At 41.1% G+C, this 27817-nt stretch overlaps 2 protein-coding genes across 17 annotated transcripts in view; both read right to left on the reverse strand.

The window, feature by feature from the left end:
* Window positions 1-26821, reverse strand: part of LOC109679014 (uncharacterized) — a 65680-nt gene extending 38859 nt beyond the window's left edge. For 13 of the 14 annotated variants that reach the window (XM_074053841.1, XM_074053828.1, XM_074053835.1 and 10 more), the window contains exons 1-2: window positions 26688-26768; window positions 12542-12599 (exon numbers count right to left, since the gene is read on the reverse strand). The gene's annotated coding sequence lies outside the window, so the exon portion shown is untranslated. Of the gene's footprint in view, window positions 1-12541; window positions 12600-26687 lie in introns of all 14 variants that reach the window. The other variant, XM_074053829.1, reaches the window with a different exon arrangement.
* Window positions 1757-26824, reverse strand: LOC141416674 (uncharacterized). Of its 3 annotated transcripts, none has more exons than XM_074053842.1 (4): window positions 26688-26824; window positions 12796-12922; window positions 12542-12599; window positions 1757-11648 (listed from the first exon to the last, which is right to left on the reverse strand). In XM_074053842.1, exons 1-4 carry the CDS (start codon window positions 26709-26711, stop codon window positions 10250-10252), a joined length of 1608 nt encoding a protein of 535 aa, XP_073909943.1. In that variant the 5' UTR covers window positions 26712-26824; the 3' UTR covers window positions 1757-10249. The 3 variants fall into 3 exon arrangements, with proteins under 3 accessions (XP_073909943.1, XP_073909944.1, XP_073909945.1); XM_074053843.1 differs by having other exon boundaries at window positions 12796-12877; window positions 26688-26815; XM_074053844.1 differs by lacking the exon at window positions 12796-12922 and having other exon boundaries at window positions 26688-26761.
* Between the last annotated feature and the right edge of the window lie 993 nt (window positions 26825-27817).

Consider the following 27817-nt stretch of genomic DNA (forward strand, 5'->3'; position numbering starts at 1 on the left):
AATACACACACAGGAAATTTTTGTAGTTGAACTTTGCCTTGTGATTTTATGATTTTTTTTTGACAGCAGTTGGTCAAAACTGTGCATTATAAATCCAAAAATAATGCAGGCTTATTGTAAATTATACATTGAATGAGGAAAAGCAAAACTTGAAAACTTTGAAAAGCCATAGTCAATAGCCGTATGGATGTTAGAATAGCTTCCTCAGAAGGTAAGAAGGCTTAAAAGCAGGGGCTGGAGGTATGGCTCAAGTGGGGGAGTGCCTGTTTAGCCAGCACGAAGTCCTAAGTTCAAAATTCAGTATGGACACACACAGAGAAACACAATGAAAACTCTAAGGAGGATGATGGAGAGGGTGAATTCAATTATGATATATTGTAAGAACTTTTGTAAATGTCACAATGTAGACGAGTACAACAATATGATAGCAAAAAAAAAAAAAAGAAAAACCTAAATATATGAAAATTAGGTGAGGTAAAAGACCAACAACACAGAGAAAAATATTTTTAATACATACATAAAAGTATTAGTGTGCAGAGTAAAAATGAATGAAAAATAACTAAAACATTTCAACTCATGATTACATACCATATATAATAAAAACTATGGCTACAAAAATTACCTAGAAGCTGGGCGCAGGTGGCTCACCCCTGTAATCCCAGCTACTCAGGTTGGAGAGATCAGGAGGATTGTGGTTTAAAATCAGCCCCAGCAAATAGTTTGTGAGACTCTGTTCTGAAAATGACAAAAAAAGGGCCAGCAGAGTGGCACAAATGGTAGAGGGCCTGCAGTGGAACATGAAACCCTGAGCTAAAAGCCCATTACCATTAGGGAAAAAAGGACATGTGGCTGTAATAAAGGAAATAGTCAAAAAATGTTGTTTGTTTTATTTGTTTATTTATTGAAACTGGGTTTTGAACTCAAGGATTTGTGAGTATAAAACATGTGTTCTACTGCTTGAGTCACAATTACAGCATATTTTGCTCTGGTTATTTTGGAGTTTGGGGTCTCCCAAACTATTTGCCTGGATTGGCCTACAACTGTGATCCTCCCAATTTCAGCCTCAAGAGTAGCTAGGATTCAAACATGAGCCACAGCACCTGGCTGTTCATATCCCTTGTAATGTGACAATTCAAAAAGTTCACAATGTAAGAGTCCCCCACACACCAAGCAAGGCTGTATTAGAGTACATACTGACCATCTGACAAGAGAGCAGGTTAGCAAGTCAGAGTAAGAAAAGACAAAAACAGGATGTTGTCAATGCATAAAGACATCTTTTCACAAATTCCCATGGTTATATACAAAGGAAGAGTTCTGATGTTGACACTGATGATGATATGACACAAAATAAAAGGGATGGGAAAGGGGAAGGTGAAATGAAGGAAATAAGGTGAGGGTGTATGGTTGAAGGGACTTCATATACTTACATGAAATAGAACAAAGAAACCTCTTGCAATTGCTTTAAGTGGGGCAGGGAAGGAGTTGAGGGTGAGAAATAGTGGGTGTGATCTAACCAATGTATAGTACAAACCTAACTGGAATTGTCACTGTGAGCCCCCCTGTATAACAAATATATCCTAATAAAAAATTATAATTAAAAAAAAGAGACATGCAAAGACTTGTTACTCACATTACTCAGAGCCACGGGAGTTCAGAGCAGACCTTTTAAGCAGGTAGCAGGAGTGTTGAGAGATCAGGGGAAGGAGCCTGGCCTGGAAGCTTCACTGAGGTTATCAGGGAATCTAAGATAAGAATTAATTAACTCCCGGGGCAAAGGTTTGGGCGATGTGAGACTTGTGGCAGTTATATAGGAAGGAACCCCTAGATTTCTCCTAGATTTCTGATCATTGTATCTTGATGTGGGAAACAAAAAGAGCTGAAGGAGTATTGTATGTTAAATACCATCACTGAATGTTCAGAAAAAACAAAAAGTGGTTCATATACATCCAGTGTTCTGTCCAAAAATGGAAGCACACAGACGCAGACACCTTGGTCCATGCTAGAAAACAAAGCCAGGCGTCGGAAGCTCGTGTCTATAGTCTTACCTACTCAAGAGACAGAGATCAGGAGGACTGTGGTTGAAAGCAAGACCAGGCAAATAGATTACAAGACCCAATCTCAAAAAAAAACCAGCATAAAAAAAGGCTGGTGACACCAGTGGCTCACGCCTGTAATCCTAGCTACTCAGGAGGCAGACATCAGGAGGTTCGCAGTTTGAAGCCAGCCCAGGCAAGTAGTTCTTGAGACCCTATCTCAAAAAACCCACCACAAAAAGGGCTGATGGAGTGGCTCAAGGTGTAGGCCTTGAGTCCAAGCCCCAGTTTTGGAAAAAAAAAAAAAATGCTGGTGGAGTGGCTCATGTGGTAAAGCACCTACCTAGCAAGTGTTAGGCCCTGAATTAAAACTCCAGAACTAAGTTAGGTGCTGATACCCCATGCCTGTAACCCTACGTACCTGGGAGGTTGAGATAAGGACAATCGAGGTTCAAGGCTAGCTCAGGAAAATAGTTCTAGCGACCCTATCTTCAAAATAATCAGAAGAAAATTGAGTAGAAGCATGGCTGAAGCAGTAGTGCCTGCTTTGCAGATTTGAAAGTATGAAGCCCGAGTTCAAATCCCAGTTGTATTAAAAAAAAATGGAAGAAGAAACAGCTGACTGCAACAGATGGAAGGATTTGAGGGCAATCATGTTTGCCCTGCCCAGAATGAAGGAATAAGGGAAACCATGAACCACAAACTTTGCCATGTACAAACTCCACACTCAAGTAGGAAGTGGCCCCATGACCCTTGTGCCATCATTCTCCTCCAGGCCTACAGCATAGGGGTTACTGGAACCAGCTGCCCAACTGGGCTACAGGATGGAGTCCATATTGCCTATAGAGACAAGTCAGGACTTTGGGACTCAGGTCTGGCAGCCCAGTCCTGCCCCATAATTTTAGGAAGACTAGTGCTAGCAGCAGACTCAGGGCCCAGGTTTGGACCTGAGGCAGGAGGCCTGGGCCCAGGCACAGCTACTCCCCAGCTGAATCACCTTACACCCCTGCCCTTCCACCAACATCCATCACTGTGGATTTGCCAGGAGTCTTCCCCACTACCCCTGTCATCAATGGAAGGTACATAGTGAAGGAGGCACAGGCACTTGGCATACCTCCCAGCAGCTAAGACAGGATCCTAATATGGCCACTGACCAAGAAAAGAAGGTCCAAAAGCATAGAGTGCCACCTGCCCTCCTCTACTGTTGCCCCTGACTGGACAGCTTGGTCAACCCTGCTCCTTTGTCCCCAATTGGCTAGTGATCATAGTCCCACCCCTGGGTCCTGAGTGACAGGGAAATGATTCCCTATTTGGTTGAGCTGAGCAAAAAGACAGACACTAGTCAGTTACTCCCCGACCATCTTTCTCCCCTTCTCCCACTGCAACCAGTACACCTGGCCCAGTATGGGGAATAATTGCAGTTAAGCAGAACTTCCTCCTAACTTTGCAGAGGGAATATCCTCTTTTTACTGTACTGAGTGGGTTCTTCGTGCTTCTCCCTCCTGAAAATGGGTTCACAACTGTGCTCAGGAATTGCAGACTCAGTATCACACAAATCAACCCATAACCTCAGAGAATGAGGGGTGCTTAGCACAGGATGAAGGGGCTGATGTCACACTTGTAGAATTTAGGTGAGGCATTTGGCTTCCTGGCCAAATGTGGGGAGTGGATTATGAGAAGCCTATGAGAACTTGACATTAGCACAGCTGTGTCAAATAATCTGCAGGCTGAGTTTGGCATGGCCCCAGCTGCACAGGAGAGTAAAATGCAGCACAGCTGCTTTTTCTAAGATGTTTAATTTCAGAGAAGTAGGATGGAAGGTTTCTCGTTACAATGTCATGCCCCTCCCCGAGAACTGTTGCTCCACCTTGTTTATCACTGTATATAAAAGACTCACTGAAGGAGGACAGGGGATTGGTTTGGATTGATTGGTTGGCTGCTTTTGAGGCTGCCACTGCTGAGTTATAAAAGAGATTAAAGAAAACATGGGACAGTGCAAGTCTGAGGGCCAAGACTTTAAGAGAGATTAAGAGAGAACATGGAACAGTGCAAGTCTCAGGAAAGTCTAAGGAAAGAACAAAAAGATGAAAGACTTTAGAAGTAAGGTTTTGAAGAATAGAGAAAAACAAAGTAAAAGACGAGAAAAGAAGTAATGAGGCTGTTGTGCCTCTCCATCCGAGCACCCAGCACACCTAATCTCAACTTTCTGCATCTTTGTCTATCTTTTGTCCTTTTTCCATCTCCAGTTGCCCCCAATTCGGTCAGGAGAACAGGAGTGCAAGAAAGCTCACCACAGCCAAGACTTTTTCACCTTATCTCTCAATCTACCCATTGTAACCAAGAAAATAAAAACACGATAAAAGGGAATGCAATCATTCACTGAATGGAGAAAAGGCACTTACTTGGTAGCAATATTTTACAAAGCAATCAAGAGGGGGAGAAAAGCAAACATTTGAACTTATCTCAGACAAGTGGTATGCTGAACCCAAGGTCACAAGGAAACCCACATTCACTAGGATAAGCATACTCTCAAATTTGAGGGACAAATTTAATGTAGAAAATGAGTTCCACAGTGAATCACTCCTGGGTTCTAAGGAAGGGACACCTAAGGGTGACCAACATCCCTGCTGACCCTCTTCCCTCTGCAGAATCTCCCTCCTTCCATTCCTTAATATTCAAGAGAGGGAAATTCACCTAGTCACATTAAGGTTCTCATCTAAATAAACTGACAAACTACTGTGTTCCCAATCCCATCAAATTCCAAAGACATTCTACACAAAAATAGAAAACTCCGTCCTGAATTCATATGGAAGTACAAAAGACACAGAGTAGCCAAAGCAATCCTGACCCAAAAGAGCAACGCTGGAAGTATCACAATACCTGACCTCAAATAAGACTACGGAGTCACAGTAACAGAAACACCATTAAGACTAAAGAAGACACACAGACCACAAAACAGAGGCATCAGAAATAAGCACTCAGAGCTACAGCCACGTGATCCCCCACAAATGCACCACAAACATATTTGGAACCAAGACAACCTATTCAAATGGCAATAGGAAAACTGGATGTTCACATGGAGAAGACTGAAAGGTGTTCCTCATCTCCCACCATTAACAACCATCAATTCCAAATACACTAAATAACATAATGCAAGAAGTGAAACTTTAAAACTACTACACAATTTACACATTCGCCTCAAACATGGGGAGATGAAAGGATCAGGAAAGAAACAAAACACTTATAAAGCAAATTTTCCTCATGCTTCTCTCCTTCCTTCAGGCCTGGGATTTCTGACTCACCTTTAACCTCAGGCAGTTTACAATTTGTCCTTGCCTCTCACCCTAAGGACACGCTGACATCAGGGAACAACATTCTCTGGTCCAGAATCTGATACTGTCTCTGTTTCTGAGTACTCTGAACACCGGATGCATCTCAAGATTTCAAAGAATGAAAATCAAGGACTTAAGTGAGTAAAGCAGGAGAGCTTATTGAGATAGAAAAGTGCCGAAAGAGTGCAGCTCCCAGAGCAAGGAGAGATACCAAGAGATGGTGCAAGGGAAGTGACATGGTCTGAGGTTTCTATCCATTTTCTTCAGGGCATTGTTCAATCTCTATACTAATTAGGTGTGTAAAAAGCAGGATTCTGGTTGGCTGTGCCTGCAACTTTCTGATTGCAGTTCCCTAACCTGCACACTGTCTTGCTTTCCCTTCTTTTCACCCTTTACGTCACAGGGAGGTCATAATGGAGGTCGCCAAGCGACCTTCTGTCCAAGCTATACTAATTTCAGCTAACTACCTAACCTTGCTCACCCCTCCTCCCACCTCCTTTCTGCTCCTGTTTGCTCCTCCTAGAAAGCCCTCCTCTACCTCACCCTGGAGAACTTGGGGACTAGCATCTGGGGCTTCACTGCACCCACACCCTATTCAAATAAGTTCTCCACCCCCAATTCATCAGCTCCCCTTTTGTAAAACCAGGTCTAGAAACAAGTGAGGACAGTAACCCTGACGTATAGAGTGTCAGTGTCTGCTCCCCTCCAACCCCAGCCACCTTCCCAGGGTGCTGGGTGATACGGGAGAGAACCTGGGACTCTGGGGGTTCATGGCCAGAGCTCAGAGCATGGCCTGGTGACATGTCATGGAATTTACATGACCCTTCCCCAACCATGAAGACTCAGGAAAACCGGGCACCACTGAGCAGACACAGGGACCCCACCCCACAGCAACCCCACCCCTTGCGGCAAGCTCCACACAAGGCAGGAGCGCTTGGAGCCCCTTGCATCCTGCAAAGAGGGGAAGGGGCAATAACTGGTTCCAACCACTTCTGAAAAACAGCATAGCCCATCTGTCACCTTAGGTAACTTTTTAGGTTCTTTTCCCTAATTAAGACTTCACGAATATTACTTGTATCTCATGCATACAATTTTAACAATGCATTATCGGTAGGAGCATGTGCAGTCAGATATAAGTAACTTAACATCTAGCTAAGAAGTAAATCTGCCAATCACCCTACTCCACCAGCATCTTTGCCCAGGTTTTTCCCACCAGCCTGACCCAAACCACATAGAAGGCAGACAGACCCTAGAGGATGGTACTCTTGAGCTGCCCTGCTTGATCCATCCTTTCACCCTTAAGAGTTACTTTTGCTTTGAATAAATCTTGCTGCATTGCTATCCATTCCTTGTCTCTGATATCAATACTTAGATCGTGACCCCAGACAAGAAACTGACTCAACCCCTGCCCCCAGTAACATTCATTTAGGCAAGCAAGTCTATAAACTTGCTTTGGGGAGGACAAACTCTCTCCTTGCCCAGCTCACCTAAGCTTCCTGTGCTGCTCCTTGCCTTGTTTGTTTCGCTATCCAAGACTGTCTGTCCTTTCTTGCCTTCATGGATGCTCACTCCCTTTGTTCCGGTAACTCCACACCTGGGAAACACACACTTCCCGTTTTATCCTTGCCCAATCCCTGGGGATGGTGACTCAGAGTCACTCTATTTTTTTTGTGCAGCCTTCAAGGTTAGGAGGCAGGAACTCTACAACTTCCTTTCCCTGCAGTGTCCTCTACCAAACCTTATCCTTGGCAGTGTGCTCTTCCCTCAGCGTCCAGAAAGGACTTTCAGTAACACTTTGAGGTAAGGATGATCACCGACTGATGATGGTCTTACTTCTTTTACATTAACTGATGGGAAATATGCTCAGAAGAAAATGTCTTCAATTTTCAAAGTCTGTTCTCATGCCAGCGCGCATAAAACTTGACATCATATTGTATACTATATTCAATGATGTATGAAACATATGAGAAAACACACTGAGAAAATGTGAGATTTCAGCATGTTCACAGGAGATTGGCCTTACATTAGAGGTTCTGTAGATAAGTTATACTGAGTGTATGTTCAACTTAGGATATTTTCATCTTACCATGGGCTTATAACAACACAGCATGACTGAGGTTTAAGAGCATGTGTATTTACACAGAATGGTGTACAATACATTCTACAAAATACCTTAATGTTTTCAAAGTTGAACAGACAAAAAGAGTCATAAGACGGGAGTCAACCTCATATTCTCAGCTAGGCCAAGGTTTTGAATTTTTTTTTTTTACCATATTATCATTGTACTGGGAGTGCATCTGTGATATTTACAAAAGTGTTTACAATATATCTAATTAAATGCACCCCCTCCATCATTCTTTCTCCCCCTTCTTAGAATAGTTTCAACAGGTCTCATTTTTCCACTTTCATACATGACTATGTAATATTTCCACTATATTCACCCTCCAACACCCTTTCCTTACATACTCCCCCTCCCACTGGTACAAACTCCCAGAAAGGATCTGTTTATCTTCCTGTTTTCCATTTTTGAAAAAAAGACATTATTGTTTGTTTAAGATATCTATATAGGGAGTTTTACTATGACATTTCCATGTATTTGTGTATTGTATCCTAGATTGTTCCATCCCCTCCATTTCTCTTAGGCCAAGTATTGTGAAGAGTCAAGTCACACACCTCTGACAACACTGAAATGACTAGAATGGATCAACATGAAAGATAATGTCTGAGAACCATGGCTCTAAAACTTATAGAACATTTTGAATCAAAAATAGAAAATGAGGGCTGGTGGAGTGGCTCAAGTGGTAGAGCACATGCCTCGCAACAGTGAGGCCCTGAATTCAAACCCCAGTACTATGGAAAAAAAAAGAAACATGAAATAAAAATTTAAAAATGAAGTTCCTCTTGTCATTAAGTGCACTTACTCATAGGGCAGGAATAATACTTCCTGTCACTCCTCTCGATGCTCCAGCCTTCCAGGTTAGGACTATCAGATCAGCAAAACAGAACTGCATGCACCTCTCAGTGCACCCAGTAGAGGGAGCCAGCTCACTACACAGAACTAACACCAATCTTGGTAGAGCTTGTGTGGAGAATGCTCTTAATGATAAATCAGTCACTTATGGTATGTGGAGAGATTTCTAACTCATTACATCTTAGGTGGTAAAAGACATGTTTTTGGTAGACTCTGGCAGAAAAACACTTACACCAGGATGTTGAGTCTTTGTTATCATGAGTGAAGGAGAACTGACAAATAAAATTAAGTTTTCTCATATAAGCAAATGCAGGAGAAAACACATGATAATAACGATTCTTGAGAACCCATCTCCTATGATTGTGAAGGGATTTGGGGATTGGCAGCACTAGGGCTTGAACTCAGGGCCTCAAACTTGCTAGGCAGGCACTCTTACCAGCTTGGACCAATCTCCCAGCCCATTTTTGTGATGTGTTTTCTCAAGACAGGGCCTGGGCAACTACTTCTCTAGAGCTGGATTCAAACTGCGATCCTCTTGACTTCTGCCTTCTGAGAAGCTAGAATTACAGGCATGAGCCAACAGTGACTAGCTATGGTGGAGTATTTCTAGGTATCTTCACATTAAATAAAAAAAATAGGACTGGAAGTGTGGCTCCAGCAGTACAGCACCTGCATTGCAAACATGAAGCCCTGAGTTCAAACTCCAATCCCACCAAAAAACAGAAAGAATGTCCAGACAGAATGAGGAAGAATATGGTGCACATATTCAGTGCTCATATATGAAAACAGAAGAATGAAACCTGTTGAGATTGTTGTAAGAGGAAGAATGATGGCCAGAGTAAATCTAACTGAGACATATTGTAAATATATATGTAAACATCACAAGGCAACATCATGTACCACAATTGTGTGTCAATTTTAAAAAGATAATGCTTCTTAATCTACCAGTTGGGTAAAAACAGTTGAACTTTCTGAAAAACGCATACAGAAATCTTAGTTAAAATATACATCAAGAAGTAAGATATACAAAGGACACATAAAAGCGTCATTTGTTCTAACAAAAAGTGTATACAGGTAACAGTTAAGAATATGACACATGAGGCCAGTAGGAAAACACCAACAATTATGGCCTATCAAGCAGAATTATTACTTTAAAAATATTTACAAATTACACTTATTGTCATATTACAAATACATTACAATTCAGGCATGGGTCAAATTTAAAATGAAAAGGCAAAACTTTATTGCCTTTAGTGTTTCAAAAGACACTACCTATTAAGTTCATACATTATTGCTAAAAGAAAACATGAAACATCTATTTTTAAGAGCAAAGTCAGAAATACATAGTCCATAATTCAACTTTAAGATGAGCTACAGAAAAACTGTTTGTCAATTTTAGATCATTTTCCTTCTGGTGTCGTGTATTCTGGAGTAATTCTACATAAATTACTTTGCAGCAAGCTTTTCATATTATTTGCAATTATAGAATTCTACATGAGTGATTTACACAAGACACTTTGAACCTACTTGATACAATTGACAACCTTCTTCTCATTCTTATCTTTACAGGATTTTTATTCCCTTCTATACCCCCCTTTTTAATGTTTTTTGTTGTTGTTGGCAGCACAGGCCTCACACTTGCCAAGCAAGCCCTCTAAAACTTGAGCAACACAACCAGGACTTTCCAAGGTTTGATGCATGTCTATGTGCACATGGGTGCCAACTGAAGATTTTGTGCATCTCTTCTATTCAAGATTTCTTTACATGTTGTGTTCAATCTGTGAATTGAACCCAGATGACTAGAGATGTTCCCACATGGTTAGCCTTGATAAAAGTTCTCTCCACTATGAGTTCTACTGTTTCCTAGAAAGGCAATGGTAATGAAGCCTACCTACATTCTTTATTTATAGTTACTATTTACTGTGTGTTCTATAATGTCTCCTTAGGGAATTGCGATAAATGAAAGCTTTTCCACACTGATTACACATGTAAGATTTCTCTCCACTGTGAATATTTTCATGTATGTGAAGGTAATTGGAACAACTAAAGGCTTTTCCACATTCCCTACACTCATACGGTTTTTCACCATTGTGAGCTCTTTCATGGATATGAAGGTAACTGGAAGAACTGAAGGCTTTCCCACACTGCTTACATTCATAGGGTTTCTCTCCAGTGTGACTCCTTTCATGTACTTGAAGGTACTTGGAAAGACGAAAGGCTTTCCCACATTGCTTACATTCATACGGTTTCTGCCCAGTATGAGTTTTCTCATGTATTTTAAGATACTTAGAAGAACTAAAGGTTTTCCCACATTGTTTACATTCATAAGGTTTCTCTCCACTGTGAATCTTTTTATGGTCCCTGAGGGAACTGGGAGTTGAGTAGGCTTTGCCACATTGTATACATATGCATGGGTTCCCTCCACTGTGAGTTCTTTCATGTATTTGAAGGTAACTAGAAGAACTATAGGCTTTCCCACATTCCTTACAGACATAGGACTTCTCTCCACTGTGAATCTTTTCATGGTTTTGCATGTAACTGTGATTCCAAAAACCCCTACCACATTGCTTACATACATAGGGCTTCACTCCAGTGTGAGTCGCTTCATGTTTCCTAACACCACTTAAAAAAGTGAAGGCTTTCCCACATTGCTTACATACATAGGGCTTCTCTCCAGTGTGAATCTTTTCATGTCTTCTAACACCACTAGAATTACTGAAGGCTTTCCCACACTGCTTACACTTATAGAGTTTCTCTGCAGTGTGAGCCCTTTCATGTTTTCTGAGAGAAATGGGATGATAGAATGCTTTCCCACATTGATTACACACACAGGATTTCTCTCCACTGTGAGATCTTTCATGTATTTGAACATAAGTGGAGGAACTAAAGGCTTTCCCACATTGTTGACACACATAGGCTTTATCTCCACTATGGTTTCTTTCGTGCATTCGAAAATAATTGTAAGAACGAAAGGCTTTCCCACATTGCTTACATAAATAGGGTTTCTCTCCTATGTGAGTCTTTTCATAGTTCTGATAGGACTGGGAATAACTGTAGGCTTTCCCACGCTCCTTATGTTTATACAGCTTCTTCTCATATTCCTGATACTCATATGGTATGTGCTGAACGTGAGCTCTGAGGGGCACATTTACGGATGAATGACCAATGAGGGCTTCTCCCCACACACCACTTTCACATGGTGATCCATCTGTAGCAGTCTTAATGTTCAGAATACGATCTACAGACTGGCTGAAGATTTCTCCACAATGACCACCTTGTTTATGCTCACAGAGTCTTCCTATCATGTTACTTCTGTAAGAAAGAAGCGCATTACTAATGGATTGTTTAGTAATGATTTATTACGAGAAGTACTGACTCAATCCCTGAAAGAACTTTTAAACATGAATAGACTGAATGCCTTAAAGAATGGCTTGAAGACAGCTATGATCCAAACGGATGTATTCATATCAGGTTTCTTTTTATTTTTTCTTGGTCATATTAAGAGTTTAAACTCAGAGTTTTGCACTTGCAAAGCAGGCGCCGTATCACTTGAGCTACTCCTCCAGTCCATTTTGCTTTGGGTATTTTGTTGGAGATTGGGTCTCATGAACTAATTGCCTGGGTTTGCCTGCAACTGGAATTCTTCTAAGATCGTCAAAGTAGCTAGTATTACAGGTGAGAGCCACAGACCCTCAGCCATATCTGGTTTCCTCATACTGTTTCCAACTTAACTATTTTAATGCCTATATCACATTTAAAAACAATCAGTATTCTGTATGGAGAATTTTTGGGATACTTGTTTTGGATATCAAAATATTTCCAAGTACATAATAAGGTATTTTAAAGTCAAGATCCAGTTTAAACAGGAAGTTCATTTTGGTTTCAAATATACATCGTACCCAAAGTGTAAAAGTAATTTAATACAACATTTTAAAGTTCTGTTCACAGAACTTTGTGTCCATTAAGCTTTCAGAAACTGTCACTTGGGGCATCGTGTTGGAGTTCAGGATGTGTCCAATAGTGGGATATTTCAGTTTTCAAATTTTCCAAGTATGGATGCTGTAAGTATGTGCAGTTTTTGAGGAAAGTTTCTGAGATGAAATAAATTTGAGCCTAGGCTTTTTGGTATCATGTGCTTTTTAAAATACCTCCTATCAGTCTACAACTCCTGAGGGAAATTGTGTTCTCTTGTGAGTGCAAATTACCTTAGATTTCTCCGGGGACTTTTGCTGTTGCTGTCAGAATTCTGATCTTCTCCTTTTCCTAAAATAAAAACCAAAACTATCATTATGAATAATTACAACATTATTAGACTGTGACTACCCAACAATAAAAGGGATTATTCTTAGTACATTCATCAAAATGTTCCCTTTCCATATTTCACCTCATAAGACAGCATGAATGAGTGACAGACATTTGTTCTATGGTTGACTAAGTAAGGCAATGATGTCATCCTTACCTATAGAGGCCAGGTTCCTGAAGGTTTCCTGCATCACTTCCAAGTAAAGCTTCTTTTGGGAACCATCCAACAAATGCCACTCCTCCAGAGAAAAGGTCACAGTCACATCCTCAAAGGTCACTGACTCCTAAAATATTCCACATCATTTCCAGAGGAAGGGTGAGACTCAAACTATTGGAGCCATACTCATTCATAGCATTTAATACAGAGCTGTGTTTCAAATGTTCTGAAGCAAGGTCCCACTGGTTCAAGAGGCGGAGATCAGGAGGACTATGGTTTGAAGCTAGGCTGAGCAACTAGTTTGCAAGACCCTATCTCAAAAATACTGCACACAAAACCGGGCTGGTGGAGTGGCTCAAGAGGTACAGTGCCTGGCCAGCAAGCAAGAGGTTCTGAATTCAAACCGCACTATTGCCTCCCCCCAAGAAAGAAGAACTGCTTCTAAACAAAGGTCATCATTTTTGGTATGTGGAATGAACTTCACCAGGGTAACTATAAAGAAGTGCAAAGGGTTTATGCCACTAATATGCTATTTTAAGCCCTGTTGTCCCTGTAAATCACTTCAAGGTTCTGACATACTCAAAGGGAGTCCACCTGATCAGTACACAATATACACTCTGGTGCATTCTGATATATCATACTTAATACCTCTTCTCCCAACTTGTTACTTTGGAAATTGAGCACTTCTTTTGTACTAAGTAACATTTGGAAGTTTGTTTCTTCATACCTTGTTTCTTATAGAACACATTTATTAAATACTATCATTTACTAAATCCATTAATTCACTGGGGTAATGTAAAAACATTACAAGTTTTATTTGCTTATAATATGAAAGGCAGTGAAGTAAGGGTAAGGATGTGGTTAGAGTTCACTGTCACCAAGAGAAGGTCACTTCTCACATATATGTACAAAATTCTATAATTTCATAAATATATCTTGGGTTGGCAGAGTGGTTGAAGTGTTAGAGAGCCTGCCTAGCAAGTGTGAAGTCCTGAGTTCAAACCTTGGTCCTGCAAAATTACAAATAAAAATTAAAAACGACCAAGTACCTAGTTGGGCTTAATAAGGTGTGGCTCAAGTGGCAGAGTACCTGCTTAGGAAGTGTGAAACCCTGAGTTTAAAGCCCAATACTACAGAACAGACAGACACAAACTCACACCTAGTTAGTGAAACCTACTTTACCAAGTCTAGTGGTTATAATAAATCTAACATTTACAATCTTTGAAACAAGAAGTGACAGTTTGATATACCAAGGGACCTTGAAACTACACTATTGGAACACTATACTATTATCACAGAGATTAACAAATAGATTAGGAAAAGAAACCCAGTTGTTAATACACCTTCATGTAAGCAGAAAACTGATTCCTAGCAGAGTAGGCATTGTACAAAGTGGGAGAAATCACAATCTCTTTATTATAAAAGGCAGGGTGGTACATATTGGAAACATTCACTATTTCCCTCTACTCTATAGACGATATAGTAGATCCTTCATGTTTCCAAGGATCCCCTTTGAGAGAAAAAAACAGGAATGCTCAGGATATAGAGGTCAGAACTCTAGAATAGTCAAATTTACCTACACTGCAGGGACAGTTAGTCTGAGTTGCCATAAATTGAAATCTCTGGAAATAGACTATATTGCTGTAACAAAACTACTGTTGTACACATTAAGAGTACTTACCACAAACTACAGTCTATTTCATGTTATTTACCTTTAGTACTTCAGATGCTTGACTCATTTTTCTCATACTTACAACCAACCTCTGCTAACAACATGCTATGCCTTTCAACAAATCTAGGGCTGGAGATATAGCTCAGTGGTAGAGTGCTTGCCTGGCATGCAAAGGCTCTGAGTTCAACTCCCAGCACCACCAAAAAGAAAAAAAAAAAAAAAATCAAACCCCAAGGTGTCAAGAAAAAAAAAGAGAGAGAAAAAAACAGAAAAAAAAAATCGAAACTTTGCACCTTATCACTTAAGCACAATACAATCATTGATTTGGAAGGAGTATCAAAACTTTTACCTTGTTTTTGAGGCACCATTTGCTTTTTGGGAGGAAACTTTCAAAAAAACTAAACTCAAACATTCAACAGATCACGTAATAATTCAACCGTAACTGATGAAGACATGGGACTAATAATTTCTTCGCATCATCAGAGGAGTATATTGCACAAGGGGAATTTGAAGTTTTCATATCTGAAATTTTTGTGTTTTTATGACTTTTGTCAGCAGTCTGTCAAACTATACGTAAGAATTCCATGAATAACAGGCTTATGACATATATTCTACATTTAATGAAGACAAAGCTTGAAAACTCTGAAAAGCCAGTCAATAGCCTTTTGGATGTTAGATTAAAGTTCCCTCATGAAATAAAAAGGTATAAGAGGCAGGAGCTGGAGGTATGGCTTAAATGGCAAAGTGCATGCCTAGTAAGTGGGAAGTCCTAATTCAAAACTCCAGCACTCCCAAATAAATAATGCCGTAAGAAATGGAGAAATTTAAATATAGGAAAATTAAGCCAGATAAAACACCAAGAATAAAGAAAATACATGTATAATATATACATAAAAAATTAGTGTGCAAAGTAAAAATGAAAGAACACATGAACAAAAAAGAACCAAAACACTAGCAACTCATAATTACATACTATATATTAAATAATATCTATGGCCATGGTAGAGAAAATAGACAAATAGAATGTTAAGTGTTGAAGACCATACCACACAAGTAAAGTTATACCTGAATGGAGGCTCAGTTGATACCCTCCATTGTCATTTCCTGTAATCTGATCCTTAATGAAATCAACAGACCAGTCATTTTTCTCTAATGTCCACAAAATATATTTACATTTGTACCTGGAGATAGATGCATTGTTTTTCACAACAATGAAAAGTAACCTTGGAAAAGCCCCAACACAGTGACCACTGTAAGGAATGAGTAAATAACTTGGCCCTCAACTCAGACACCAGCATTTGTGAAACATACTGAGGCAAAGAAAGCACCCAGAATACTTTCCCTTTAATACTCATTTACTGAAAAGTTTTACTCTTTTGTGAACATACTTAAAGATGAAGTATATGGGAAAATATTCAAAGTTCTATGTTTGTCTCTGCTATAATGTGACAGTTTGGGTCATAAGTCACAGACTCAGTAGCAATACAAAAAAAGGTCAGAACAAGAGGGTCCCCCACCCCACCCAGCAAGGCAAGCCCATGCTGGCTATCATGCAGGAGAGTAGGTTAGCAAGTCAAACACAAGATACAATGAAAGTACAGAGGTATCTTTTGCCAAACTCCCACGGTCACATGCAGAGGAAGAGTTCTGATGTTGACACTGATGATGACATGACACAAAACAAATGGGACATGCAAAGGCTTATTTGTTACTCACATTACTAAAAGACATGGGAGATCAGGGCAGGCAGCTCAAGCAGGTAGCAGGTGTCTTGAGAGATCAGAGAAAGAAGCCTGGCCTGGAAGTTTCCTTGAGACTAACAGGGAGTCTAAGGTAAGAACTGATGCCTAGGGGCACATGTTTAGGTGGTCTGAGTCTCCAGCAAGCTCCCAAGGAAGGAAGCCCTAAGTTTCGGATCACCTTTTTTTGATGTGGGAAACATAAGTTAAAGAAGTGTTGTGTGTTAAATACTATTACCACACATCAAAAAAAAAAAAGAAGTGGGTCACACACTTTCAGTGACCTGTTCAGAAATGGAAGCACATAGAAGAGGACATCCTGGTCACACAAGAAAAAAACCAAACTTTAAATCAACAAGTCTTCTTGACTCTGACATCTAAGACTTTACATCATGAAATTAATATGTAAAAAGTCATCATCCTTTCATTTGTGCTAAAAATACACAATAAAATAATCCATTATCTTTGCTATATAGTAACTACAAAGAACTGAATTTGAAATGTCCAATACAATAACATTTATGTATTACAGAGTACCTGAACAAGTCAGAAAGGGAGGGAAAGTTCATAAAACATGAAGGACCACAAAAGTAAAATGCTCAATGTCAGAGTAAATGGAAGACAAAGGATGGTGTTTAAGACTAGGTGACAAGTATGAATTAGACTATTCCAAGTATTTGTAATGACATTAATAAATATATATACATAAGAAGTCAGAGACAAATTCACATACTGGAACAATTTCCTACTAAGTTTGAATTTATCCATAATCTACTTAGACAGACTTTTTTTCTTTCTGTTAAAAAAATTTATGAACTGGAATGGAACACAAGTGGTACAGCGCTTGCCCAGCAACTGTGAGGGTATGGGTTCAATCCACCTTACCACCAAAAAAAAAAAAAAAGATGTGTACATCAAATGGGTGGTAGAAATCTTGCCTATGAAGTTCAAAGCCCTGAGTTCAAACACCCAGTACTCCAAAACAAGTAAAAAACCCAAAAATTATATCAAACAAAGTATATAGGCTGTGGCATACACTTTAATCACATCACTAGGCAAGTGGAACAAAAGGAGTGTTATTTCAAGGCCAGCCTGGGTACATAGCAAAACCCTGCCTTCAAAAACAAAGTTATGGGCTAGCAGAGTGGCTCAAGTGTCAGAGTGACTGGCTAGCTACAGTGAGGCGCTGAGTTTAAACCCCCATACCATCACCATCACCACCACCAACAGTAACAACAAGAACAAAATATTTTCAATAGCTCCTAGGTACAAAGTCAAACATTGTCAGCAACATAAAAAAGGAACTTGAAGCAACACTTACACCACATAGGCAGTGGAATGAGCCTGTCAAATGCTTGAACTACAGTCTTACCTACCATCCTATGAGCACAGACTGAGGCAAAGAAGCCACACTAAAAAAAAATCTTTTCAGCACTGATGTAAAAGGTGTAAAAATATTATGAGTTCATTAAAAATCTCAAACAAACAAAATCAAGAAAAACTCTGCTTAGTGTTAAGCACATGATGAAGGTATAAAGAGTGTCTAAAAAATCCATCCTGTGGTCACTACGAAGTACAGACCTAGATAAGATCAGGGAGATATACCAGAAGTGCTTATGGGCTGTTTATTTAACTGTGTGATGATTTCTTTCATGTTTATACTCTTATTTAAACTTATGATAACTATGGGGAGGTACCTCAATGCTAGAGCACTTTTGAAGTGTGAGTTCCTGGGTAAAATTCTCACCACTGCATTGAAAAAATACTATGGGCCAGGCATGGTGACTCAAACCTATAATCTTAGCTACTTGGGAGGTAGAGATCTGGAGGATAGGGGTTCGAGGTCAGCAAGGGAGCAAAAAGTTCAGGAGGACTCCAACAAAATAAAGGGAAACCTGATCTCAAAAATAACCATCACAGAAAGGGTTACAAGATGCGCTCAAGTGGTAGAGTGCCTGATTAGCAAGCAGGGAATCTTGAGTTAACCTCCAGTTCTGCCAAAATAAGAGACCAACCACGACCATCACCACCACCAACAACAACAAAAAACATTTTCTATGAAACAAATAAATTATTCTAAGTATGAGCTTTGCTTCTTCAGACCTTGTCATTTTATCCACTCAGGTCCAAAGCCCAGAAAATCATTATCTTATGCTCAAATCATGAAAGAAAATTCTGAAATACTTAAGTAAACTGGTGTTCAACAGAAACAAGATTGTACAAGAATAGAGAAGGGAAGGAGCTCCAGGAAGGAGCCTGCTTCTCCCAAGTTCACAGGAAACCCACACTCACTAAAAATACATGTTCCTAAGCTTAAAGTCTATTCTCACTGTACAGGTGCAGTCCAAGGAAGCTCACTCACGAGTAGGGACAGAAACCTGAGCAACTCAGGGTATTTCATTCCAAGACCTCCCTACTATTTTCCCTCCCCCGAGACTAAAAGAACTCCCTCAGCTAGAGTCAGATGAACGGTATTAATTGTCAGACCCTATGAAACAACCATTACTTCAGATAATGAGGGTTGCCTAAGGCAGGTCTGAAACTCTGGAAGAGAATGAAGGGGCTGATGTCATCCTTGAAAAATGGGGGGTAAGTGGGAGATTTGTCTTCCTGGCCAAGACTTTCACCTTATGTCTCAATCTACCCATTGTACCTATGTAAATGAAAACATGGTAACAAGGGAATGCAATCATTCACTGCATGGAGAAAATGCACCCATATGGTAGCAATATTCTACCAAGCAATCAGGGGGAAAAAAACATACATCATTTTTGCTCAGACAAGCAATCAGCTTCACCCAAGGTCACAAGGAAAACCCACATTCACTAGGATAAGCATATTCTTAAATATGAGTGACAGATTCAATGAGGAAAATGAACCCCACAGTGCATCACTACTTGGTGCTGAGGCAGGGACCCCTAAGGGTTTAACTCTGGGAGACCAGCATCCCTGCTGACCCTCTTCCCTCTGCAGAATCTCCCTCCTCCCACACCTCCTTAATATTCAAGAGGAAAATCCATCCACAGTTGCATTAAGGTTCTCATCTAAATAAATAGCCATGTGGGTACTGGTGGCTCATGCTTTTAACCCTAGCTACTCAGGAGGCAGAGATCAGGAAGATCCCAGTTCAAAGCCAGCACAGGATGTTTGGGAGACCAAATCTGGAAAATACTTAACACAAATAAGGGCTGGCAGTGGGTCAAGTGGTGAAGCACTTGCCCAATACCACCAATAAACAATTTAACAAATAAATTGTCAAACAGCTATATTACCAACAGTAATCTAAAGATTCAATGCATTCTCCATCAAATTCCCATTGATGTTCTACACAGAAATGGAAAACTTCATCCTACAATTCATATGGAAGCAGAAAAGACCCAGAGTGGCCCAAGTGATCCCGATCCGAAAGAGCTATGCTGGTACCAGTCAGAGATCAGGAGGATCATAGTTCAAAGCCAGCCCAGGCAAGTAGTTCACGAGACCCTATCTTGAAAAAACACATCAAAAAAAGGACTGGTGGAATGACTCGAAGTGTAGACCCTGCGTTCAAACCCCAGTACCACAAAATATTCTTCTAGAGTGGCACAGGTTCCACTCTGGGAAGCAGTGATCATATCCAGGGCACACCTGCTTTGCAGTATCATGGCAGATAAAGAATCGACCTGTATATTGAGATCTAGGAGAATGGTGTCTATCTTATTTAGGCTTTCATATATTTATCAGGATGTTTTTTGTATACTCAAGTTGTGGTGATAATCCCTCCAACATCCACTGAAATTCCCAATGTGGTTCCAAGCTCCAGCAGCAATGGGACCAATGTTGTTTTCTGTGTTTCCAGTCTCATTTGGCCCTTGGATAGATTGAAAAGTCTCTCCAAGTGCCAGATGAGCAGCAGGTGACAGCCTAGGTGAATGTCCCTGTTCAACTGGCAGGTAGGCATAGATGTGACTGTCTCCCACACAGGAAGTATATCACTGTGGAAGATGTCACTGAGTCAGAACAGACACTAGACCAAAGGTACCAAGGCCCTGCTGCTGCCATGGCCCTTCCTGGTATACTGTATTCTATTGTCTAGTGGCCAGTCAGGGTCATGGCTGTTAGGGAACCCAAGCAAGGAAATACTGAGCCTTTCTTTCCCAAAAGATTGATTGTCTAGAGGTCAACAAGTCCCTAGACTTCAAATCCGAGCTTCCCAGTACCCTCTGCCAACTACTTCCTAGGAGTCGATCAAGTTTGAAACAGTGACTCTCTAAGCACTTCTTAGGTATTTGGAACAAAATGAGACTCCACGGTGTCTAGTGTCTCATCAGGGAGGGTAATGTTTGGCATTCCAGTTCTCTCGTTCCATACTTGTGGTATCCTAGAGGTATCACAATACTTGAATTCAAATTAGATTACAGACCCACAGTTAACAAAAACACTTATACATGGACAATGGAATAGGGGCATCAGAAGTAAGCGCCCACAGCTACAGCCACCTGATAATACAAAAATGCACCACAAACACATCTGGAGCCAAGACAACCTCTTCAACAAATGGTACTAGGAAAACAGGATGTCCAAGTGTAGATGACTCAGAAAGGAGATCTCTATCTCCCACCATGTAAAAAAAAACCAATTCCAAATGAATCAAACATCTTAATATGAGAAGTGAAACTTTACAATACACAATTTTCCAAAGAGGAGACAAAAACTCCAGCTTCTATGCTATTACCTAACAATTTTATGACACTAATAGCCCTTTTTTCCATCTAACCTTTTTTTTTTTTTTGGCACTGCTGAAATTTGAATCCAAGGAAAAATCCTAACCCTACTCCAAATTTAAAGCCCTCTCTACAGCTCACCTCAACTATTACTTGGTGTATCAACCTTAAACTCCATACATCATTGTCTGTTGTAAGGGGGAAATCACAGTAAACTTCCTAAGCTATCACTCCACTCACAAAACACCCATGATTGGATAGTACAGGGCAACTGAACATAAACCTTCCTCTCCTAGTCCAGGATTAAAAGTGAATGGATTATAGGAAAGCTGTACAACACTATCTTAATTTACAAAAATTCATCATTTTGCTATTTATGCGATCAAAGTTTTTATTTTTATTTTTTGTGGGACTCAGGTTTGAACTCAGTATTTCATGCTTGCAAAGCAGACCAACTGCCACTTGAGCCACACCTCCATTTACCTATATATTCACTCTAAACAACTAGACCTCATATTAAAACAAAATACATTTATATAACACAAAGAGATAAGATGGAAGCAGGCAGGGAGAGGGAGGGATAAAATGAAAAAGGGAGGAGGGAAGAGACAGAGAGAGAGACAGAGACAGATAGACAGACATAAAAGCAATTTCAAATAACATAAAAGACAGGCATGGTGGAACACAACTGTAACCCCTACAACTGGAGATGCAGAGGCAAGAGAATCCCATTCCCAGCCCATGCAAAAGTAGCCACATCTTGTCTTAAAAATAAATAAATAAATAAATAATAAAAAACAAAAAAGGGCTGAGGGCATAGCTCAATGAGTAAGAGAACATGCAGCAGGCCCTGGTTCAATCCTCAATACTGTAAAGACAGACAGAAACAGGCAGGGAAATGAACAGGCAGGGAAAGAAAGCAGGGACAATACCCCATTCACAAAAAACCTAAAAACACCAAACTAGGAATAAATTTAACTTAGGACAGTCTGGGGATGTAGCTCAGTTCTTGAGTATTTGCTTAGTAGGCAGGAGGCCTTGAGCTCAATCCTCAGAATGGCATTTAAATAATAAACTTAACTAAAGATGTGAAAAAACCTTTACAATTGAAACAATAAAACACTGAAGGAAGAAATTGACTAAGACCTCCCATGTTCATGGATTGGCAGAATCAATACTGTGAAAAAGGCTATACAGCACAAAGCAAGCTACAGATTCATGCAATCCTCATCAAAATCCCAATGTCATTCTTCATAGACACAGGAAAATTAAACATCCATTTGGAAGCATAAAAGATGCTGAATAGCCAAAGCAATCCTGAGCAAAAAAGACCAATGCCAGAGATATCACAATAGGTGACTTCAAATTACACTACAGAGGCACAGTAACAAAAACAAGGTACTAAAACAAAAACAAAATCAAAGATACAGAAATAAGCCCACACAGTTACAGCCATCTGATTTTTGATGAGGGGGCCAAAAACATATGTTGCAGAAAAGAGTTTCTTCAACAAATGGTACTGGGAAAACAGGATACTCACATATAGAAGACTGAAACTAGATCTCTATCTCTCATCCTGTATAAAAATCAATTCAAAACAGATGAAAAAATCTTTACGTAAGACCTGAAATTTTGAAACTAACTACAGGAAAATGTAGGGAAGACACTTGAAGATATAGGAACAGACAACTACTTTCTAAATAGGACTTTAATTGCTCAGGACATAAAAGCAAGAATTAGGTTGGTAGAGTGGCTCAAGTGGTAAGGGTGCCTGTCTAGTAAGTGTGAGATCCTGAGTTAAACCTCAGTACCACCAAAAAAAGAAAGAGAGAAAGAACTGACAAATGATATTACATGAAATTAAAAAGCTTCTGTGCATCAATAGAAACAATTTTCAGAATCAAGATACAACCCACAGAATGGGAGAAAAATATTTGCGTGAAATTCACTGGATAAAGGATGAATATCCAGAATATATAAAGAGTTCAAAACATTAAACACCAAGCTGGGCACCAGTGGCTCACATCTGTAATTCTAGCTACCCACAAGGCAGAAATCAGCAGGATTGTGGTTTGAAGCCAGCCCGGGGAAATAGTTCGGCAAGACCCTATCTTGAAAAAACAACACAAAACAGGGCTGATGGAGTGGTTCGAGGTGTAGACCCTGAGTTCAAACCCCAGTACTACAAAAATAAAAATAAACAAACACCAAAAGAACAAATGATCCAATTAATAAGTGGGCAAACTAATCAAACAAATAGGTCTCACAAGGAGTAGTTCAAATGGCTAACAAATACATGAAAAAATGTTCAACACCTTTGGCCATAAAGAAAATGCTAATCATAGGTGCATTAAAGCCAGGCACCTATAGCTCACACTTGTAATCCTACCAACTCAGCAAGATTGCAGTTTGAAGCCACATCAGGCAAACAGTTCCAAAGATCCTATCACAAAAAAACCCAACACAAAACAGGGCTGGTGGAGTGGCTGAAGCTATGTAGAGCAACTACCTAGCAAGTGTGAGGCCATGAGTTCAAACCCTAACCCCACCCCCACCACGGCCAAAAAAAAAAAAAAAACAAACAAATGCTGGCTACTGTGGGTATTGGTTTTGGGGGAAGGGAGGGAGGGAGGGAGGGAGGAACCAACATGCACAGTTGGTGAGAATGTAATGTCCAGCCACTATGGAAATCATTATGGAGGTACCTCAAGAAAGTAAAAATAGAACTCCATGTGACACTGCTATACCTTCTAGGGTATATATCCAAACAAATGCAAATCAACAAAGGAGATTCCTGTACTACCACATTTATAGCAACACTATTTATAATAGTCAAGCTATTGAAGCAGCCTCAGTGCCCAAGAACCCATGATTGAATAGACTGGTACATATATACAAGGGAGCATTATTCAACCACAAAGAAAAATGACACTGTGTCATCTGCAGTGAAATGGCTAGAACCGGACATGTTAAGCGATAATCCAAGCTCAGAAAGGCAAATATCTATGTTTTTGCTCATGTGCAGAATCTAGACCTAAGGAATATAAATTAATATGACACAACTGGAAACGGAACTGTTGGGAAGGAAACAGCAAGTGGGGGACAGGAGAAAGGTGGCGTGGTGTGGGGGAGTATGAATACTATAAAATTATGTGTGTGTGTGTATATACGTAATAATAATAGCATAATGAAACCTACCAAAAACTGTTTAAAAAGAGGAAGAAAGGGGAAAGGGGATTAAGAAACAGCAATATGGACAGGATAAATCTGATCAAAGTACACTACATACATGTTATAAATATCACAATGAAACCCCTTTGGACAATTAATTTTATGCTAATAAAAAATAAGTTAAAAAAATAAAATTTAGCCAGGCACCAAAGGCTCATTCCTATAATCCTGACAACATAGGAGGCTGAGATCAGGAGAATGGAGGTGGCTCAAGTTCAGCCAGCAAAGTCTATGAGACCCTATCTCAACAGAAAAAGGCTGGGTGTGGTGGTGCACATGGATCATTCCAACTACAGCATGAATCTCGAAATAGGATGAAGGTGCCAACACTGGCCTATGCAAAAAGCCACACCCTATCTACAAAATAACCAAAGGAAAAAAGGGCAAGAGAGCACCTGCTTAGCAAAGGAAAGGCCTCCTATGCCTCCTATACCACAAGAAAGAAAAAAAAAAAAAAACCTGCTATTTTATAGAAACAAAATACTACAAGAGCAACACAAGGGAAGCAGTCAGCTTCACCCACATTTCTCAGGGGGCCCCTTAAACCTTCTGACATCACTCTTTCACCAGCAGTAAATTCTAACATTGCCTACAAAGGGACTTATGAAAAACAGACACTCTTATTACCCCAGGAAATTCCAGAGGAGGGGATAGCACCCATATGCCTAAAACTGGGACACAGACCAAGTATTTTACGATACTACATGCCCACATCATCACCCAAATACACTAAGTCTTTTCTTCATTTGGCAGAAACCAAGGTGTCTTTCTCTAACACCGCCCCTCTCATGTTCTCAATTGGCACAAATTACACTCTGAGGACATGAACTCAGTGTCTGTAAAACAAAGAGCTGGAGATGTACACTTTACCCTCCCCCCCCAGTTTATAATCCTGGTAAAGATTAAAGAAGTCCCATCGCCCAGAACTCTCTGCTGAGGAGCAGCAGGCAAGTACAAACACCCTTCCTGTTACACTTACTCTAGTGCCCCATTCTTTTTATAACAGACACACTTTCCAAAATCCCACAATTGCCTCAAAAATGGTGAGCTCATGCATCAGGAGAAATAAAACACTTATAAAGTAAAATTTCCTCATGCTTGGCCCCATGCAGATCTAAGACACCTTGACAGCAGAGGGACAAAGTCCTCTGTCCAGAACCTGAAGATGCCCCTCAATACCCCCTCCTCTGACCTAATTTCTACTGCTGTTCTTTCCTACTGTGAGAATCAACTTAGGGTGGGTCTTTTCTCTCAAAGTATTTAATCAGTAACCACCAGTTACAAATGTTAGTCTCTCTAACTCGCTTCATAAAATTCTAAGTCCACTACATGGACTCTGCTTAACTTGATTTAAGTTTCTATAAAGAACAAAGGGTTGTTATCATCAGCTGGGCCAGGGCAAGAATTCCGATAGACACCGTGGCTCCAGAGTTGATAATCAAGAACAGTATTGCTTCTCAAAACTTTTAAACTTTTGTTCCCAAAGACCACTCCCAATCTGGCCCCTTGCTAACTAGCCAGCTGGGTAGACTGTGAGCCCCAAACCTGCTCAATCCAGGGGCAGGAGAGGGACAGCATGGCATCAGATAAAACCCTTGCGGGCTTCCTGCCCCGTGTGCGTACCTCCCAGACTTCCTGGTGGGGTGCAACCTTCTGCAGAAGTAAATTTTGCCTTCCCTACTGACTTCTGAGTAGTGTCATCTCTTTTGTGACACCCCAATATCGTAAAGATATTTTTTGTTGTTGTTGCACACTTATACACGTGTGCATACATTGTTTGGGTCATTTCTCCACTCTGCTCCCCTCCCCGACTCTTCCCCCTCCTAAAGATATTTCTAACATTACCTAGAAAGCACATCCTCCCTCTGCCTCACTCTAGAACTTTTGGGGACCTTGCACCCGGGGCTCCCCTGCTACAACACCCCAGATATGGTCTGTACTCATCCATCAGCTTTCCCTCTGTAAAAACAGACATAGAAACAGTGAGGACGTTAACCATGACGTCACAGAGGGTTGCGGCGTCCTCTCCCCTCCCCTCCAACCCCGGCCACCGTCCTCGGGGCCCGCCCTTTCCGGGGCGTTTAGGCACGGGGGTTTCATGACCAGCACTCAGAAGCATGGCCTGGGAACAGATAGCGGAGTTTACACGACCATTCCAGACTCTGAGGACTGAGGAAAACCATACGCCGCCGAGAAGGAGATTCGGGAACCCCATCGCACAGCATCCCCACCCCCCCGCCCCAGCTCCCGCACTCCCAGCGCAAGACCCCGCAAGAGGCAGGACCGCCTGTGACCGCTGTCACCGCGTCGTTGGGGACACGCGGGGCCCAGCTGCCCACAGGGCTCCGGGCGGCCGCTCACATCACACAGGGGACCGACCCTTCCCGGCTCAGGCCCAGCCCCACCCTGCGGCCCAGAGGAGCGAGGGCCCAGCGGAGCCGGTGGCAGACGCGGACCGCACGCCGGGACCGCGCGACAGGCCGCGTCCGCCACCGCCCTTCCGGCCGGTCCCCTGCCCCTGCTCCGCCACCCCGGGCAAAATCTCACCATCTCCGGGCTTCCCAGCAGCATCCCAGGCTCCTGCAGTCAGAGGGACACAATGCAACGGACGCTGAGCTACCTGGGTTTCTCTCAGCAGCGGAAGAGGGTACCAAATATGGCGGCACCAGGAAAGAAGATGCAGAGCACTGTTCAACCGATAGCTCCTAAGATGCGCGCTCCTGATTGGACAGTTCGGGCAGCCAAATATAAGCGTCTCTGATTGGTTAGCCTTAGGACCAATGCATTGAGCACAATTTGTCCTGGTTTTTCAGACCAGGCACCTGCTTCTTCCAATACTGGACGGACTCCGCCTGCTTCTTTCTCCTCAATATGGGGTCTCCAGAGTGCTCTGGAAATTCCAGGTCCAGTGTCCCAGGAGACTACCCAGGACCTTACGGAAGAAGGAGTGGGAATGGCAGGACACGCCCCAGTGGAACTGGAGGAGGCCGTGATGTCACAATCAGGAATTTGTCAGTTTTTCACACGGAAAATAAAAACTCACCAAACAAGAGAATGCAATTATTTAATGCATGCAGAAAATTATTCGGTATTACTTATGTGGTGGCAATAGTCTACAAAAGAAGAGAAAAGGAAAGCTAACTTTTGAGCTAGATCAGACAAGCAGAGTGCTTAAACCGAGGTCACAAGATAAGCATCACATGTTTCTGAAATAGAACCCAAGAGTGAATCACTCCCTGGTGAATGGATAGGGACACTTAAGGATGTAACTCTGGAAGCCCACCATTCTTGCCCTCCCCAATTCAACTGATGGAATTTTATGATTTTCCATACCTTACTATACACCAAAGGAACACTATCACCCGGGTCACTTTTAGTTTCTCACCAAAGTAAACTGTCCAATGCCAAAAGTTTTCTCCAGAAGATTACTTCCACCAATCTTTGTCATGTATAGGGCTGGCAGAGTGGCTCAGGTGTCTGGCTACTAAGTGGGAGGTTCTGAGATCAACCCCTACTACCACCAAAAAAAAAAAAAAAAAACTGAAAAGTACAGATTTTCTTCATATGTGCATGATACATGTTGTGTCCAGCAACACTACTCACACAAAAACCCTATCCTAAAAATAATTTGGGAACACATCCTTAGAAAGCACAGATCCCAATCATAAGTGCACCAG

This window comes from Castor canadensis, chromosome 14 (genome assembly GCF_047511655.1).
Source record: "Castor canadensis chromosome 14, mCasCan1.hap1v2, whole genome shotgun sequence".
Lineage (NCBI taxonomy): Eukaryota > Metazoa > Chordata > Mammalia > Rodentia > Castoridae > Castor > Castor canadensis.

What these genes read in the sequence shown, in the direction of transcription:
- LOC141416674 (XM_074053842.1), bottom strand. Translation starts at nt 26,711, where the DNA reads ATGCTGCTGGGAAGCCCGGAGATG. An exon ending in TGCTGGGAAGCCCGGAGATG is followed by an intron (nt 12,923 to 26,687) that starts GTGAGATTTTGC and finishes GGAATATTTTAG; the next exon opens with GAGTCAGTGACCTTTGAGGA. An exon ending in AGTCCCCGGAGAAATCTAAG is followed by an intron (nt 11,649 to 12,541) that starts GTAATTTGCACT and finishes TCTTTCTTACAG; the next exon opens with AAGTAACATGATAGGAAGAC.